At 44.6% G+C, this 18,893-nt stretch overlaps 1 protein-coding gene across 1 annotated transcript in view; it reads left to right on the top strand.

Moving 5' to 3' along the window:
• Positions 1–18,689, top strand: part of LOC131394911 (phospholipase A and acyltransferase 3) — a 28,426-nt gene extending 9,737 nt beyond the window's left edge. The window contains exons 3-5 of the mRNA XM_058526607.1: positions 5,649–5,751; positions 10,775–11,043; positions 18,422–18,689. Of these exons, the coding sequence (XP_058382590.1) occupies positions 5,649–5,751; positions 10,775–11,043; positions 18,422–18,523 (474 nt within the window). The 3' untranslated portion in view covers positions 18,524–18,689. The remainder of the gene's footprint in view (positions 1–5,648; positions 5,752–10,774; positions 11,044–18,421) is intronic.
• The last annotated feature ends 204 nt before the right edge of the window (positions 18,690–18,893 follow it).

Here is an 18,893-nt window from a genome sequence, read left to right on the forward strand (position 1 = left end):
TCTTCTAGTTCAACTGGCTGAGGCTGGGATGCGGTGGTCACATGGTATAAAACATGGCTGCTGGGCAGTGGGGATCGTGGGTGATCAGTTTCCCTTAAAAGGGAGTAGGAACATAACAGGCAATGATAGAAACTTTTAATAATAAGAGCTTTAACATTTTTTAAATTATAAAAACTTTTAGTCTTTTACTTTATGCCTTTTTCTTTGGCCTTTATCCTTAGACTGTCTTCCTCTATTCTAAGATCTGATACATATCCATCTATATTATTTTAAAATTTATTTTATGATTTTATTTGTTACATTTAAGTGTTACTGATTTTTAAGCGTCATTAACATGGTCATATTTACAGGTTCCAGGTGGGAGATGGTTGCAAGAGGTTTTGGTGACAGATAATGTCCACCTTTTCCAATTAAAAAAATGCAACTTCATCAACATGAGGGATTTTTTTTCCCACCTAAAAATCTTTAAAAAAATTTTGGGGCCGGCCCAGTGGTGTAGTGATTAGGTTCGTGCGCTCTGCTTCAGTGGCCCAGGGTTCTCAGGTTCAGATCCCGGATGTGGACCTACGCACCGCCTACGAAGCCATGCTGTGGTGGTGTCCACATATAAAATAAAGGAAGATGGGCGCAGATGTTAGCTCATGGCCAGTCTCCCTCACACACACACACACACACACACACACACACACACACAATTTTATTATATAAGTAATTCATATTGGTAAAAAAACAATAAAATATATGATATAAAATGTAACTCTCTGAATCCCAACCCCCCACTGTATATAGTATGCAACAGTTTGGTGTATTTTCCTCAGATCATACATAGTGTATAATATATTTTGCTTATAAATCTATGAAATGTATTTTAAGCCAAAATGGGATAAAAATGTTTTTCAACTTACTTTTTCCAATTATTTCCATATCTGCTCTTATAAATCCACCTTGTTCTCTCTAATGGCTGTGTTACCACCCATAAACGGGGTTCGTCTGCCCGCTGCAAGATATGCCAATAGTCAAGAGGCAAGGAAACAGGAGAGAAAGGACTTTATTACAGCTTGCTAGCAAGAGGGAAGATGGCCGACTCATGACCCTGATCTTTTAGTTGTCCTTGATGATGGCTTCAGCATAGACTTTCTGTTCAGGTGTCATCAGATTCCTAAGGAACTCAAGAGAACAAAGTTATCAACTTATAGCAGCTGGGAGGGGCCATAAAATCCACAGAGCATGTCTGGGCTAGTTAATCAGAGGTCATTCAAAGTTACAATAGGGTTTCTTTTCTACAATATGGCTTCCCTTATGTCAACCTTGTGTTGAGCCGGTATCAGCTCTATGTACATATGGATGTAAGATAATTTATTTAATTGGTCCTTATTAATGGTTGTTTATGTTGTTTTTCCAGTATGAATTTTGGAGGCCAGAAATTGCTCCTCAATTTGCTTGCTAAGGAAAATGGCTATTACACAGCTCTTTGTAACTCTGCTTTTGTGGGGAGAATAAAGACTTTTTGTTCTGGAATCTCGTGGGTGCAGAGTCTCAGCTTTGCCATTGTTATCGCCGGTGTTGCGTAGGAGAGCCCTGGTTACTGTGCTGGCTGGGGATCCTGCCCAGTCCTGCCCTGGAGAGGCGGCTCTCTTTCTAGTGCTTCCTGCTGGGCCACCTTGTTCCTGGGGGAAGAACCACCTGGCAACGGGATACAACCCAATTCCTGGACTAGGGATCAAGCTGAATGAGGGAGCTATCACTGTTGATCCTTTTATACCAGGAGTCTGCAAGCTTTTTCTGGACAGGGCCAGATAGTGAAGATTTTAGGTTCTGCAAGCCGTATGGTCTTGGTTGCAACTACTCAATTCCACTGTTGTAGAGACAAAGCAGCCATGGACAATATGTAAATAAATGGGGGTGGCTGTGTGCCCATAAAACTTTAGGGACACTGAAGCTGGAATTTCATATAATTTCATGTGTCACAAAATAGTCTTCTTCTTTTGACTTCTTCCCCAATCATTTAAAAAAATGTAAAAACCATTCTTAGCTTGCATCCAAAAATGAGCAGAGGCAGAAATTTGGCCCGTGGAATGTAGTTCTCATACGTCTAATTTTATAACACGATTTCTTGAGTTCTTAATTTTGATTCAGCTGAATTGGCTTGTGTGTATCATTAAGTCATTGTTTCTCTAGTTAGATTTTAGTGATCGTGATAGAGAATTATTCATGTCCTTAGTTCGTGGTACCCTGCCCTCACTGGTCACTGTAAGACCCCCTCTCTTGTGGTTTTTTTTGGTTCCCATTTATCATCATCCCTTACTCCATCTTCCCAGTGGCCATAATATATTTAATGTATGTTCTTTAGTTTGTATGATTTTTTTCTGGTTGTTATTGCTTTTTTAAAATTATTTTTTCAGGTCTGGTTCTTATAGGGTGTATATTATTGATTTTTGTGTGGGCATCTTTAATTTATATAAATGGTATTAGGTTGCAGAGCTCATTCTCATTTTCCACTTAGCACTATGTCTAAAAGATTATCCGTGTTGCCATGTGAACGTCGAGTCCTTGCTTTGAACTAGTGCCCAGGGTGAGTCCACAAGCTTTCACTTCATTTTTAAAAAGAAGCTTCCTTGAGTGGTATTATTTGAGCTTATGTATATTTGAAAATATGTGTCTTTTGCCCTTACAAGGGACAGGCAATTTGCTTGGGTATTTAAACATCACAACTTTTTCCTTTCAAACTGTAGATATCCATTAAAAAAATATTTTTCACTTTTATTTAAAAAAAAGTGTATGTTTAAAAAAAATTAAGGTCTAATTTACTCCTTTTAAGTTCAGTTCTTTGAGTTTTGTTAAACACATACAATTGCATAATCATCAGTTGCATTGCCCCCAAATTCCCTCACGCTCCTCTCTTGTCAACCCCTCTCCTCACTCCCGGCCCCTGGCAATCACTGATCACTCTCCTGCCTCTAGTGATGCCTCTTCTGGAAGTATATATAAATGGACTCATACATGACGTACCTTTTTGTATATGGCTTCTTTTACTTAGCATCATGCATTTGCCCCTCTGTCATCTTTTAGTGTTTAGTGTTATACATTCTGAGTTTCTTTGTAGATATTTTTGTCATCGTAATAAGAATTTTTTTCCGGGCATATTTCTATGTGTAGGTCTCCTTTCATTGATGTTTGTCTGGAGCACAGTGAGCTCCTTGGGTCTGTGCACCCGCTGGCTGACTATTGCTTGGCACCATATTACTTATGTGCACACTCTCCTTTTCCAATCTGTAGCCTCCTTCAGGGCTGGATCCCTGTCTTGTCTTTACCTCTTTGCTTATTCATGGAGGCCCCCAGTTAAATTCCCCTGGGGGATCCTTGAAGACCCTCTAACTCTCACCAAACAATTAATATTTTTTTCTTTTATTCTGGAAAACAAATGGGATTCCTAAACTGCAGCCATTGTCCATTGTTCTGAAACAGGTTCTCAGTAAGGTCTGGGTGCCTTCTTTTGGGAAGATAAATTATAAGTACTGCACAAGAGAACATGATTAATCGGGCAAATTCTCGTGAAAAGAATTTTTTCCTGCCATATGTGATGCTTGTTTGCAGTTTTAATGTTTCTATAAATAGAAATGAACTCCCACTGACCCTGCTTCACAGCCTTCAAAGTTGTGATTGGCTATTCCCACCGGCCATTGTTTTTATCCCAAGGGAAGCCGTGCAAAGGCGAGTCCTTCTCCCCTCTGCATCCTTGAGGGAATCACTCAGTCAGGCACACAGGGCTTGGCAGTGGTAACCCCTGTGAAGCTGCCCGCTAAGAACAAGCGAGCCAGCCCCCACCTACCCACCCCCCCCCCTCGCCCCCACAACTCCCCCCCTTCACTGTGCTGAAGAGCGCGAGGCTGTAACTGCAAAGGGCAGAGGAGAGATCTGCCTCTTGGTGTTTTAAAGGGATGGTTTCCTCACTCATTAAAGAGATTTAAGATTGACTTGGACCAGAGAAGCTGTCACCCCTGATGCTGGTCCAAGTCGGAAGCCCCCTGCCCCCAGCACTCAGCACAGCGTCTGTTTTTGGCACCTCAGTAACATTGAATGAAAGTGATCTTGAACCTCCTCGAAGTTTTCTCAAGCCCCGCCCCATGCCCCCTAAGGGGACGGGGCTCTGAGCAGCATTTCAGCGTTCTTCCTGCCCCCGCCTGCACAAGCACATGCATGCTCACTACCACACACATTAGTTGTGATATAATAAGAAATATATTTTTGGTCTTTGTCCCAGTTGCTGGCACAGAGCTAAAACTCTTGTAATTTCCTGAGTGATAGGGTTGAGAGGAGAGTCTTTTGTTGTTCATAACAAGCCCCTTTCAACCTTACTTGAGTTTATGCTAATGAGGTGATGAGGGCTCAGCGCGGAGGACCCAATGGTGGGATTAGAGAGCTGGAACTTTCAGCCTCACCCCTCTAGCCTCCTGGGAGCTGGGAGGGGTTGGAGGTGAGTTAATCTCTAATGGTCAATGATTTAATCAATCATGGCTATGTAGGGGCCGGCCTGTGGCTTAGCGGTTGAGTGTGCATGCTCCGAGACTGAGGCCCTGGTTCGGATCCCGGGCTCACACCGAGGCATCGCTTCTCCGGCCATGCTGAGGCCACGTCCCACATACAGCAACTAGAAGGATGTGCAATTATGCCATACAACTATCTACTGGGGCTTTGGGGGGAAAAGGGAAAAAAAAGGAGGAGGATTGGCAATAGATGTTAGCTTAGGGCCGGTCTTCCTCAGCAAAAAGAGGAGGATTGGCGTGGATGTTAGCTCAGGGCTGATCTTCCTCACAAAAAAAGAAAAAAATCACGCCTATATAATGTAGCCTTCATAAACAACCCTAACCCAAGGGATTCCGAGAGCTTCTGGGTTGGTGAACACGTGGAGGTGCTGGGAGAGTGGCAGCCTGGAGAGGGTGTGGGAGCTCTGTGCCCCTTCCCATGTACCAGGCCCTATGTGTCTCTTCCATCTGGCTGTTTCTGAGTTGTATCCTTTATAATGAACTGGTAATCTAGTAATAAAACTGTTTTCCTGAGTTCTGTGAGCCATTCTAGCAAATTATTGAACCTGAGAAGGGGTTATGGGAGCCCCGATTTATAGCTGGTTGGTCAGAAGTGCAGGTGACAACTGGACTTATGATTAGCAGCTGAACTGGGTGGGGGGCACTCTTGTGGGACTGAGCCCTTAACTGGTGGAGTCTGTCTTAACTCTGGGTGGTTAGTGTCAAAATTGAGGTAAATTGTAGGACACCCAGTCCATGTCCACTGAGGACTGAATTGCTTGGTGTGGAAAATTCACACATCTGGTGTCAGAAGTGTTGGTGTGAGTGTAGAGGAGAAAGTGTTTTCCTTTACTCATACACTCACACTCACACACACACACACACACAGACACACACACACACACACACACACACACACACTCTCTTATCATCAGCATGAGCAGCCAGGAGGACATTACTGCCAGAGACTGACACCAATTCTTGGTCAGGCCCTCGGCCAGGTTGGGGAGTGTCTGTGGGACACCCTCCCAGTTTGACAGCCTCTGACAGGGACCCCAGCCTTTGCCAGCTAGTTCCAAAGTCTCACTCGTGTCACCTCTAACAGTCCTCTTCTTGGTTTTGCAGCCAGAGCCCAAGCCTGGAGACCTGATTGAGATTTTCCGGCCTTTCTACCGACACTGGGCCATCTACGTTGGCGATGGATATGTGATCCACCTGGCCCCCCCAAGTAAGGATGGCCACAGCCTCCACTGTGCTGGGGCTGGGAGGAGAGGGAGATGGGGGAGCTGTGGGTAACAGGTGACCCCAACATTCTCTTTGCTTCCCGACTGGCAGTTGGTTCCTGAAGGCATAAGAAGGCGGTTTGGTGTGGGGCCGTGGTTTTCAAACTCTGCTCCATGGAACCCTAGGGCTTCTATAGAGGGGCTGAGCTGGGGGCGCTCTGCTTTTACATTTTCATATGCTATGGCTTTATATAAACCATGCTCAACTCTTAAGTGTAAAACTCCCTGGGAGATCATGTGTTTTTGGGCAGCAGGCCTGCCTGTGAATCCAGTTTCTACTCTCCAGCCTCAGTTTCTTTATCTGTACACTGAGGCTAAGAATACTTGACTTGGAGAATTATTGTGAGAATTCCCCACCCCCTTTCTTAAATATTTTACTCAAACTGAGGTATAACATAAATATAGTAAAGTGCACAAATGTAGTAAAGTGTTTAGTTGGTGAATTTAAAAAAAAAATATATCCATGCATGTGACAATGACCCAGATCAAGATCTAGAACATTCCCCTGTCCTAAAAGGTTCCTGCGTGCCTCCTCAATATCCTCTCCCCTCCCTGGAGGCAACCACTATTTTAGCTTCTCTTGCCATAGATTAGTTTTGTTTGTTTGAGAACTTCATGTGAGAGGAATCACACAGTCTGTGTCTGCTTCTTTCATTGGGCCGTGAGCCATCTGTGTTGTGAGTAGCGGTAGTTCTTATCTTTTCATTGCTGTATATTTTCTGTTATATGAATACACCTCAGTTTGTTATCCATTCTGCTGCTGATGGACATTGGATTGGTTCCAGTTTTCGGCCGCTATGAACACAGCTGCTATGGACATTCTTGGACATGTCTCTTGCCTGTCCCTTTAATGGCCTCCCCTTGTCCTTATGGAGAAATCAGAAGTAACCAGAGTAGATGTCATCTTCCCCACCCCTGATTAACCAAACCACCAAGATCTGCACCCACATAATCTGCCTTTTGTTCTGTTAAAATGCACAGTGCCCTTGCCCTTATTTAGAAAGCCAGCCCGTATATGTCGGTCCTGGACCCCTCCTCTTACTTTCGTAAGCACATTGCTTCTCAAATTCCCCTCCTCCTTTTGTAGTATCATTGCTTCCCTCTCTACTAGATTATTCCTATTGGCATAGAGACCACTGTAATATCTCCTGTTGATAAAACAAACACCCCCTCGACCTCACATCCTCTCTAGGTAACTCCCCATAGAGCAGATCTCTTGTCTACCGTGGCCATTGTTGATTCCTCACTTCTCATTCTCAATTCGGTTGCCTCCAGCAGGCTCTCTTTTTTACCCCCCTCCTGGAGCAGCTCTTATCAGGCTGCTAAAAGACCCTCCATGTCTTGACAAAGCCAAAGGTCAATTTTCTGGTCACAGCTTACGTGGCTTCTCTGCAGTCTTTGACACAAGTGACCTTTCTGCTCTTCGCCTGCCATCTGTCCTTCTTCCTCTCCCACTGGGCCCTTCCTTCTTGGTCTCCTGTGGGCTCCTCCTCCTCTCCCATATCCCCAATCCTCACTCTCCCCAGGTGACTTCATTGGGTCCCCTGGGTTCCAATACCTTCCATTTGTCCATATCTCCTAAGCCTGACCCTCAGCTGAGGCCTTCCCGCTCAGCCTCAGGCTTGTATACCCTCTTGACTACTTGGCTTCTCCACCTGGTGTCTAACTGGCATGTTGAACTTGACATGCCCCAAATGGAAGGCTCCAGTGGATGACACCATCCAGCTGTTCAGGCCAAGAATCTAGCTCAGGCTCATCCTCAATCCTTTTCATCCCGTATCTAATCCATCAGGGAATCTTATTGGCTTTATCTCCAAAACAGACCCCAGACCCAATCACTTCTCGCCATCTCCACTGCTGTGTCCTGGTATAAGCTACCACCTTCTGTCATCTGGAAGCTACTATAGCTTCCAGCTGGTTTCTCTGCCTCTTGCCCACTTATGGTCAGTCCCTCCTTCACTGGGAAGGCAGCGTGATCATTCTAAATTATAAATCTGATTATGTCACTCCTCTCCTTAAAATTCTGGATTGGCATTTCCATCACACATAGAATAAGGTTCAGTCTGTTCTGTGGCCTGTGGGGCCTGGCATGGTCTGGCTTCTGCCTGCTTCTCTGACCCTCACCTTTCTCTTCTCTCCTCCTGGGTCTCTAGACTTCAGCCACATTGGCTTCCTTGCAGCCTCTGGAGCATGCCATGCTCTTTCTTCCCCGAGGTCTTTGCCCTTGCTCTTCCTTCTTCTTGTGGTGCTCTCCCTGGATCTCAGCACACCTGCCTCCTTGTCATCATTCAAGTCTCAACTCAAATGCCCATTTCCAGGGTGGCCCTCCCCAACCCGAGCCAGAGCAGCCTCCCCTCGTCATCCTCTCCTATGTTGCCGCATAGGAACATGCGGCATCCTCTCATATGTTGCCTCTCCATAGTTGCCGCATATGTTGTCTTCTTCTCCATAGCATTTTCAGCACCTGAAAGTACCTTATTTTCTCTGTTTGTTCATTGTCAGTGTCCTCTCCCTAGAACATGAGCTACTTGAGGGCAGGTGCGCTGTCTAGTTCACGCCACTATCTCAGCACCTTGGACAAGGCCTGGCACTTGGTAGGGCCCCAGTATTGATTGACTGACTGCACTGAGTGGGTCTAACTGGTGGCTGGGAGGCAGAGGAAGGCATGACAGGGATCCAGGTGGACGGATGCCACTGATCATTGGGTGAGTGATCCTCCTTAAAGGGAAAAGATGCTCTACCTGCGTCTTCTCACTTGAGCTCTACAGGAATCTTGGGAAATAGGGGAGGCAAGGAGGACTGACCTCACGCTACTGAGAAAATGGTAGCAATGAGAGTTGGAAGGTAGCTTAGAGAATAACCCCAATAATAATGACAGCCACCAGTTGCCGGCCACTCACCCTGTGCCAGGCCCTGGTGAAGGCACCTTGCTTGGCTGGTTCTTTAATCCACAGCTCCCTGTACTGTACTGTAGGAACAGGTAGGGACCGTTATGGTCCATATTCTACCAGGAATGGGGGCTCAGAGAAGTTAAGCAACTTGCCCAAGTTCACACAGCAGGCAAGAGGTGGAGGTGGGACTCAAACCCTGGCTGTCGACTCTCTATTCTGTGCCTTTAACCACGATGCATCCTGCCCAGTCTGACAGTCCCCCAAATTCAGTCATTGACTGTTTGCCTTATCCACGTGCCCTTTCTACGGTAGTTTATTTAATATTTTCTTTGAAAAGATAACTTTTAAAAACTGAAATAATTCTTTTAAAAGGACTTTAAATTACTGTATTCATGTGTGTTTGTGGATCAATTTTAGTGTGTATTTGGGGATTCCCCCAGTGTGGGCTCAGCAAGGTTGAGTGACATGTGAAGACTACCCGGTGATGGAGGCAGAAGTGGAAACCAAAGCTTCTGACTGTCAGCCGTGCACTATTATACCACCTCCAAGGGTGCCGCCCAGAGTGCAAAGTTTAAGGGAGCTCTGATTCTTAGGGGCTGACTCTGTACTTGCACTCCCTGAGAGCTGGTACCTCCTGATGCTTTGTGCTCTAGACACCTTGCTTGCCTCACCCCCATCCCAGTCCTGCCCCTGGGGACTGAAGCTCACCTGTTCGGTTCCCACGCTGACCCTCCCCACAAAGACAGGGCTCAGACACAGCATCATCTCTTTCCTTTACTTCAATGGCTCCTTCAAGCACACCTCCCCTATTAGTAGCAAGTCTGAATTCCTCTGATTATTATTTTTTTAATTTTATTTATTTAGTTTTCCCCCAAAGCCCCAGTAGATAGTTGTACGTCACAGTTGCACATCCTTCTAGTTGCTGTGTGTGGGACGTGGCCTCAGCGTGGCCGGAGAAGCCGTGCGTCAGCGCACGCCCCGGATCTGAACCCGGGCCACCAGCAGCGGAGCGCGCGCACTTAACCGCTAAGCCACGGGGCCGGCCCTGAATTCCTCTGATTTTCTAAAATCTCAGTATTGTACTCAGGGCAAAGGGGTTTAGTCCTCTTTGGAAAGACAAGCAGAGCAGGACCTGGAATCTGATCAACCCCTCCTGCCATTGCTTGTTGCTGTCACATGGTGTCACAGTGGAAGACCTGTCCTGCCCAGTGTAACAGGATGCCTCCCCTGCTGAGAAGAGCCCTGGGGGTCCTGATCCTCTTTGTGGTTCTTTGAAGGAGAGTGATGTTCCTCTTGTGATGTTCTCTGGGCTCCCGGGGTCCACCTCTGTAGTGCACACCCACTTTTTTAACCATCATACACAAAGCATGCCCCTCCCTGCACCCTGCAGCTTGGCTGGCTCGGAGGGATGCTCAGTCTCTGTGCTGGCATCAGCTCTCCCTCCCCACTGCCCTGGTCTTTGTATTGACCCTAGACCTTCTTTCGTTAAGGCGGTTTCATTTCTGGAGCTTTGTTGCCCCTTCCAGCCCTGGAGACTCAGCCAGGGCTGTACAGGGATACCCCCTGGACCTTCCTGGTATCACATCTCGGGGAGCAGCTGTGGAGTTTTGGTCCCTTTGCTCCCAGAAGAGTAGGAACTACTTCTGCAAATCCATCCACCTTTTCTGCAGTGATCAGCCTTGAATATGTCAAGGAAGTGTAGCCTTGATGGAATCATAAAAGGTTCACATTCTATTCCCCCAGGGAGATGGGTGTGCTCAGGGCTCATATTTGCATAACCAAGAGGGCCACTGAGATGTCACAGGGTGTGGAAGGCCAGCTTCTCTAGGTTAAAAAAAATCACAATAAATCATGGAATTTTACTAATCCTCATTTCAGATGAGGAAACCAGGGCCCAGAGACAGCAAACGCCTTCTCCAAAGCCACACAGCACGTGTTTGATCCTTCCCCCTAGACCCTCCCACACCTGCTCATCCCCTTGTGGGTAGTGGCAAGGGTGGATGCTTGGCGGGGGGCCTGCTCTGAGCCCCTGTGGGCCTTCCCAGGACCAATCTGTTTCCTCTTTGTGAATCCACAGGTGAAATTGCGGGAGCTGGTGCTGCCAGCATCATGTCCACCCTGGCTGACAAGGCCATAGTGAAGAAGGAACTGCTGTATGACGTGGCCGGTAGGGACAGGTACCAGGTCAATAACAAACACGATGGCAGGTACACACCTCTGCCTCCGAGCAAAATCATCCAGCGGGCGGAGGAGCTGGTGGGGCAGGAGGTGCTCTACAAACTGACCAGCGAGAACTGCGAGCACTTCGTGAACGAGCTGCGCTACGGAGTTCCCCGCAGCGACCAGGTGCGTCCTCAGCCTGTGTCTGGTCCCCTGGAACCAGACCGTTTCCTCGGCCGACAGTGGCTGGGCATCCGTGTGTTCTGGGCTGGGCTGGAAACAGAAGCATGAACAGGACAAAACAGCAGAGACAGAATCCCTGCCCTTGAGGACGTCACAGTCGGGGTGGGGATGAGGGTGGGGAGACCAGCGAGTTGGCACTGCAGACCCGTGTGGTGAGGGGGCGATGACTAGGACATTAGTCATAGCCGTGATGGTCAGCCTGGTTGCCGAGCCCTCCCTGGCCGCCAGGCCCTGAGATGGACCCTTATCACAGTGCCAGAGGCAGGTTTGATTTGCCCACTTCACAGATGGGGAAACTGAGGCTCACGGAGTGCACTTAAGTAGCTTGTCAATGACCATTCATTACATCAAACAAATGTGTGTTGAGTCTCCAGGCCTTCGGCTTGTCTTTTCCCAGAAGTTGTCTGCAACTGTGCTGATAAGTAGCAGAGGCAGGATTTGAAGCCCAGGTCTGTTTGACACAACTTTATAAAAAACACTGTCCTCAGCCCTGCTGAGACTGGGGGGTCAGTCCAGGAGGCCCCAAAGGAGGCAGTTTTGTTCATTTACTTAGTTTGATTTTGGCCACGCCCCCTCTGGTTTTTGAATCTCTTTTTCTCCTGGGTGACTAACTTCCTTCCCATTCTCTCCACCTCCTCCTCTCCCTTTCTACACCTTCAACACCAATTTCTGTTTTTTTGGTGAGAACGTTGTTTGGAAAAGTTCTTAGATGCTTGTTGATGCAGAAGAGCATGATTTTTTTTTTCAGTGAACGATGAGGTTAAGATCTCTCAGGTTGTTTATTTTTATTACTTTTTAATTTTTTAGGATCGGGTCTCTTCTTCCCTGGTCAGTGTGGTGGTCAAGGGCATGGGATCCTGGTTCAGGCAGACCTGGGCTGGATCTGAGCTGAGTTTGCCAGCTTTATGAACTTGGGAGATTTATTCAAGTTCCCAAAACCTTGGTAAAGTACAAATGATAATACTGGCCTAATTCACGGTTACTGTGTGAATTAACAAGAGCATCTTTATGCTGAGCACAGTGCCGACTCAGAAAACACACTTAATAAACTGTAGCAGTGGAAGTGGTCATAATTGTCTTCATCTTCATTCTTTTTGTTGGTTCACCCAGTGCCTTGTCCACTGGCCTCTCTGGGCCACAGTGACTTGATGGAGATGCATTCACCAGCACCACCTCCAAGGATCACTCCCAGCTTTCCTCCTACTGCTGATAACCAGCTGTTTGCTACACCGACCCCCATGTTGGTTAGGTAGTCATCTCTGTGATGAGATATGAGATATCTTCCAATGGGAATTCTCTTATTGTGTTATTATCTCAATTGTGTTATTATTGTTCTCTCTATGTATATATATGAATGTGAAAGGTGATTAATATAAAAGTTGAGGAGTAGCGAGTACACATCTAGCTAGGTAAGGAAAGGGCAATACTGCCAACATTTGGTGAAGACTCCCAGAGTCTCAGGGTCAGTCTGGCTTCAGCTTCCCTGAGAGTTTATAAGAGCCTCCTTTGGGGAAGTCAGTGGGCAGGGCGGTGAAAAGAACCTTATTAGTACCTGAATATTGTCAGGTTAAAAGGCGATGCAACAAAAGAAGGAATCTGGAGGATGATGGCACTCAGCACATCTATCTGTTGGGGATAATGGCCTTCAAAACATTTGTCTTGGGTCACACTTGATGATGCACAGCTGTCATCTTGCTATATCTCTTTACCAGCATCCTTGAGATCCCCTTCAGTTCTTTCCTGTACTAATGCTTTTATCCTCTGTAGCTCTCATCTTTCTCTTTCTTGATTTATTCCCTTGTTTTGGTGGCATACCTAATAGTTTACTGAGAAAGGGTGCATTTTAAAAAGAGCTTGCCTGCCTGAAAAATGTCTTCATTGTACCCTCATATTTGTTTGATAGTTGGGCTAAGTATAGAATTCTAGGCAGAAAATAACTTTTTTTCAGAATTTTGAAGGCGTTGCTCCATTGTCTTCTAGCTTATGTTATTATTGTTGAGAAGTGTGAAAGTGTTCTGAGTTTTGATCCTTGTGTATATGACTTGTTTTTTCTCTCCAGAAGCTTATCGAATCTTCTCTTTATCCTCAGTGTTCTGAAATTTCACTATGATAGACCTTGTGTGGATCTATTTTCTTGTGTTGTGCTGGGCACTTGATGACTTCTTTCCGTCTGGAAGCCCCATTCCTTCAGTTCTGGGAAATTCTTCATTTTCTCTTCTCTCATTCTCTCCTATTATTTGGATTTGGACCCCTAGCCTGCTCCTCTGATTTTCTTATCTTCTCTCCCCTGTTTACTATTTATTTATCTTTTTTAAATTAGAAAACTAACATTTATGGATAGACAGGTATAATAGTTAAAAAAAGTAGCAGTGACAATATCAGCATAAAAAAGAGAAACTTACGCTAAATAAATCTGATTTCATCATTGGTGGTGTCGCGTAACAGTCGAGGTCCTTACTCATGCATGGCTTCTACTTTAGGTAAATTTCCATACTCCTATGCAGCAGAAACTCCAAATAAAGATTACTATGCAAATACAGGAAATAATAAAATACTCTATGAAATTCAGGGTGCTACATTAGGAAGATTTCATAGATTTATAAAATATCTCCTAATCAGATCATTTTTAGTTATTCTTTAGTGATTATTAATAGCCTAAAGAACAGATTCACAAGTTTGTGTAAGTAGAGCATTATGTGTCAGTACAAAACTGTTGCATAATTTGGTAAAATACATATGCCACTAGGCATGAATAATATTTAGAGTCATGAAATTCAATTCCAAATCTTGAGATCATGAAATAACTAAGAAATATTTTTTTCATTTACTTTTTTTATAAATAATAATTCAACTCTGATTGCAAAATGAAACAATACCAGTTGGACACATCACATTTTCCTTCCTGTGGCGTTAGACCTTCGCACCCTACCCAACCACCTGAAAGAGGAAGAGTGATGGCAACACAATGACAATAAAACAGCCTAAACAATTCTTCTGGACCCCATCACAGAAAATGAAACCAGAATGGACTACACAATGAAAAGAAGTGCCATCTTCCAAAGATTTCCTCTCTCATTTCTTGGCCTAGGATGAGGGTGTCTCAACTTCGGCACTGTTGACATTTTGGGCCATTGATAGTGAAGATAATTCCTCCTTGTCATGACTTGTCCTGTGCACCGCAGGGTGTTTAGCAGCATCTAGATGCCGGCAGCACTCCCCGACCCCCAGGTGTAAGAACCAAAAATGTCTGTAGATATTGTCAAATTTCCCCCAGAGAGCAAAACTGTCCCCAGTTGAGAACTACTAGCCTCGGTGAGCAATGATTATAATACAGGGTTGTGGCCACATTAAAATGTCACTTCCACACATGTCCCATCTCACCAGAGGTGGTGGATTTAGTAGATACTGGACAATGTCCAGCAGTGTTTTTCTTTGTAAGTGCTGTCAAAGCAGCAACTCTCCTTTTCATTTAACTCATGAGGACATTTTTGTCTTTAAGAATCTCGTCCATCATTATGTATATTTGTGCTGGGCTCTTTGAAGCAGGCTAAGTTTTCCTTCAACAGAATGTTTGTGACTCATCTAACTTCCTGGTGAGAAAGGGAAACAATGGATTTAAACTAAAATGTAGTTTGTGCTTTACGTGCGTAAGAGTATTCTAAAAAAGATTCTTCTGCTTTCCATCTACTTAAAAATACTCAGGCTTCAAAAAGTTATATTTAGTAAGCTTTTGTAAATAAGCTTTCATGCTTAATAGTACTTAAAAAAAAGCAACTAGGAGCCACATTCATACCTAAGTCTATTCTGTGTCAGATAAAATATTTAGATAAACAGAAATCAAAGATGTGGCCAATGGCAATATGTATATTACATAAATCTGGATAAATTGTAGAGTATTACTTTTAAATTACTGTAAATGAAGCCAAATTGCTATACAAATATTTTATAACCATTTTTATTTTGTAACCTCTCATAGGCTAAATTCAGTTGCCTTCGGAATAACACTATTCTTCTCATTTTCTCTTTTGTCCTCTTAGAACATCGCTGAAAGTGAAGAACATACATTAGAATTTTTTTCGCCAGAAACAATTCACACTTCACTACATCGGGGCTTAATTCAGATTTGTGTGGCATAGACATCTAATTGTCTGCAGTCTGAGAGAATTTCAGTTTGCCCACTTTAAAAAATGACAGATTTCTTAGCATTGTTAATGAGGGACCATTTTTCTCTTTCATAATATTCTGATTTAGGACCAGTGATGCACACCATGTAGCCCATTTTCATGATCAGAACTCCAGTAATTTCAGCCAGTGGCTGGGCTGGACCCATCAGACTTTTAACAAAAAAAAATCATCAGTGGCGTCTAAAGATAGCACTGATTCCTAGGCAGATCGTTTTCCCTATAAAATTTGCACCGTCGGGACTAACTAGATACCACTTTCTTGTGTTTAATTATACTCTTTGTGTACAAAGCATGACCATAAACAATGAGGTTATTGTTGTTTTGCTTGACAAAGTATCTTTTGTATGAAACAGTTGCATCTGCATTTGTTCTCGCACTATGAGGTTCTGTAAAGAACTAGGGGCATATTGTTCCTCCTCCATTATCTGTGAACCATTTCTCCCACCATGACACATAGTTCAGCAAGGAAAACACTGGATACAACTGGTTTTATGCAGGTTCCCTAGCAAGCTAGCCCAACAGAACCACGGCTGTCACACAGCCATGCCTAATTACCTTTGAGAGGAAGGTTTAAAGACTGACCAGTAGTCAAACCTCAGGTCAGTAGCTTCATCCAGGCTTTTGTCATCATGCTGTCAACTTAAGAAGCAAATTTGCCTATTATTTTATCTCAGAATAGCCCAAAGAATTGCAATTCTGGATGTGCATGCTATGGCAAACCATAGGCAAATCCAGAAAAGAAAGGAGGGGAGCTGCTTTTATAAAAAGAGAAGAAAAGGGGGAGTAGGGAGGGGCTGTTCTAAACCAAAGTCAGAGTAGTATTCCATTGTATATATATACATCTTCTTTATCCATTCATGTCTCGATGGGCACTTGGGTTGCTTCCATATCATAAATCTTTTTGAATTGTTGATTTCATTATCTTGGATAAATACCCAGTAGTGGAATAGCTGGATCCTACGGTATTTCTATTTTTAATTTTTTGAGAAATCTCCATACTGTTTTCCACAGTGGCTGCACCAGTTTGCATTCCCACCAGCAGTGTATGAGGGTTCCCTTTTCTCCACATCCTCTCCAACACTTGTTGTTTCTTTTCTTGTTAATTATAGCCATTGTGATGAGTGTGAGGTGGTATCTCATTGAAGTTTTGATTTGCATTTCCCTAATAATTAGTGATGTTGAACATCTTTTCATGTGCCTGTTGGCCTTCTGTTTATCTTCTTTAGAAAAATGTCAGTTCATATCCTCTGCCTGTTTCTTGGCTGAGTTGTTTTTTTTGTTGTTGTTGAGTTGTATGAGTTCTTTATATATTTTGGAGATTAACCGTGTGTTGGATATATGATTTGCAAATTTTCCTCCCAGTTGGTGGGCTGTCTTTTCGTTTTGTTCCTGGTTTCCTTTGCCTTGCAGAAGCTCTTTAGTCTGATGTAGTCCCATTTGTTTATTTTTTCTTTCATTTCCCATGCCTCAGTAGACATGGTATTCAAAAAGATGCTGCTAAGACCAATGTCAAAGAGTGTACTGCCTATATTTTCTTCTATAATGATATAGTTTTTAAAAAGACGTTTTCTTTTCTAGATACGGATTCTGTTTCTCCAGGTTGCCTTTTTTCTGCTTGCTTTGCTTCCTGTCTTCTATTTCGGAGATCTTCCTCAGACGCCTGGTACCGTGGGTGTGTGCTCATGAGTAAGGGCTTGCTTCCGAATGGAAGCTCTGCGTGAGCTGGGAGGGGGCGGTGGCTTGTTGACTTGGAGGTTCACTTCCAGGGGAGCTGGGCGGGCTCTTTGTTTGGGGATCCGGAGTATTGGTAGCTTTTGTTGTTTCCACGTGGGCCGGTCAGATTCCCCAGAAAAGCTTTCCTGGCTCTTGTGTGGAGGGTAAAGTTCTGGGAGCAGGGCGGGGTAGGAGGGCCAAGAGTCTCACATTTAGCGTGTTTATGGTCTCTCAGCCCCTTGTTTGTGATGGTACACCCTCACATGTGCTTCTAGATTTCTAGGCCCCCAAATCTTCTGTCTTACCTTCTCCTGAGAATAAACTTTCGAGACTTCTGTTGTGGTTAGGGAGGGGGGCCAGGGCCCTAGCTAAAGCTCTCTCTCTTTCTCTCCTACTTCCAGAGGTGCCAATAGGTGATCTTTTTCAAGGATTCTGTTGTACAATTGGGATCGATCCTCAGCTTTTTCCACTGCTGCCTTAGAATTTAGTGTTCTCTGGGTCCTTGTGGAATTATGCCCTAAAATAAATGGGTTACTTAACTTTTCGTTGGGTTCTAAGAAGGAGTGAAATTGGACATGTTCGATATTTACCTTGAAACTTACTTTAATTTTTGCAACACTTTTTTTTTTTTTTTTTTTAGTACAAGCAACACAAGTCAGCTATCCTAGTAATTTAAAGTATAACATCACCACTATTCATAGTTGAGTCATTTATTTAAGAGTATGTAGGGCCGGCCCCATGGCTTAGTGGTTAAGTGCACGCGCTCTGCTGCTGGCGGCCCAGGTTCAGATCCTGGGCATGCACCGACGCACCACTTCTCTGGCCATGCTGAGGCCGCATCCCACATACAGCAACTAGAAGGATGTGCAACTATGACATACAACTATCTACTGGGGCTTTGGGGAAAAATAAATTAATAAATAAAACTATAAAAAAAAAAAAAAAGAGTATGTAAAGAGCACCTCTGAGCCTGGCAGGTCTGGGTGCTGGGGATACAGTGATGAGTAAGAGAGTGAGGTCTTTGCTCTCACGGAGGTCATAGTTTACTAAGTATTCAACAGCAAGTCCTCCTTGACTTCACACTTGCTTCAAGTGCTCCCCAGTGGCCAGCCAGGATCTCAACTATCCAGGCTTCATCGCCTTGTCCTTTCCACAGCCACTCTCTGAGGATTTATGTGCTGTAAATACCCACAGAGTGAATCAGATTTCTCTCTTCAGGCCTTTGTACACTCCTGGCCAGCTGGCTCCATCTGCCAATTCTTTCCCCATCTGCCCTTTTCTCCCCATTTCCCTGCCAACATTTGTTGACTCCTGAGTGTGTCAAGGGGCACGTGAGGCTCCCTGACCTGAATGTTCTTGTTGAAAGTATGGCCTGTACTCAGATTCCTGACATAGAGTCTGACCTACCCTCCTCTTTCTTGCAGGTCAGAGATGCCATCATGGCAGTTGGCATCGCAGGAGTGGGCCTGGCAGCTGTGGGCCTCATTGGAGTCATGTTCTCAAGAAACAAGCGACAAAAGCAATGAGTTGAAGGGACTGTGCTGTCAGCAATGACTTTATACTTTAAGGGGGTCCTGTTTGGTTAGAAGGTTTGAGGTTTGGTTTATGGATTTCATTCTGTTTTATAATAAGGCTTATTTTCACAGAATAAAATAAAGCCCAATAAGGGAAGATTTTATTGGGGGAAATGCAGCAAGAACTGCCTGGTGTGAATTCTGTTGAGGGCTGGGCTCTGTTCCTGGCGATGCCAGGTTGCACCCTGGCTCGTTAGTGATTTCCTCACTTTCTCTTTGCGGGCTGCGTTCTTTACCTTGCAGGAAACAGAGTCCAACTCCGGTTATCTCAAGTAATGTGCATTTCTGGTTATAAGGATACACGTGGGCAGCAAGGGGGACG

The sequence above is a fragment of the Diceros bicornis genome, chromosome 31 (genome assembly GCF_020826845.1).
Source record: "Diceros bicornis minor isolate mBicDic1 chromosome 31, mDicBic1.mat.cur, whole genome shotgun sequence".
Classification (NCBI taxonomy): Eukaryota; Metazoa; Chordata; class Mammalia; order Perissodactyla; family Rhinocerotidae; genus Diceros; species Diceros bicornis.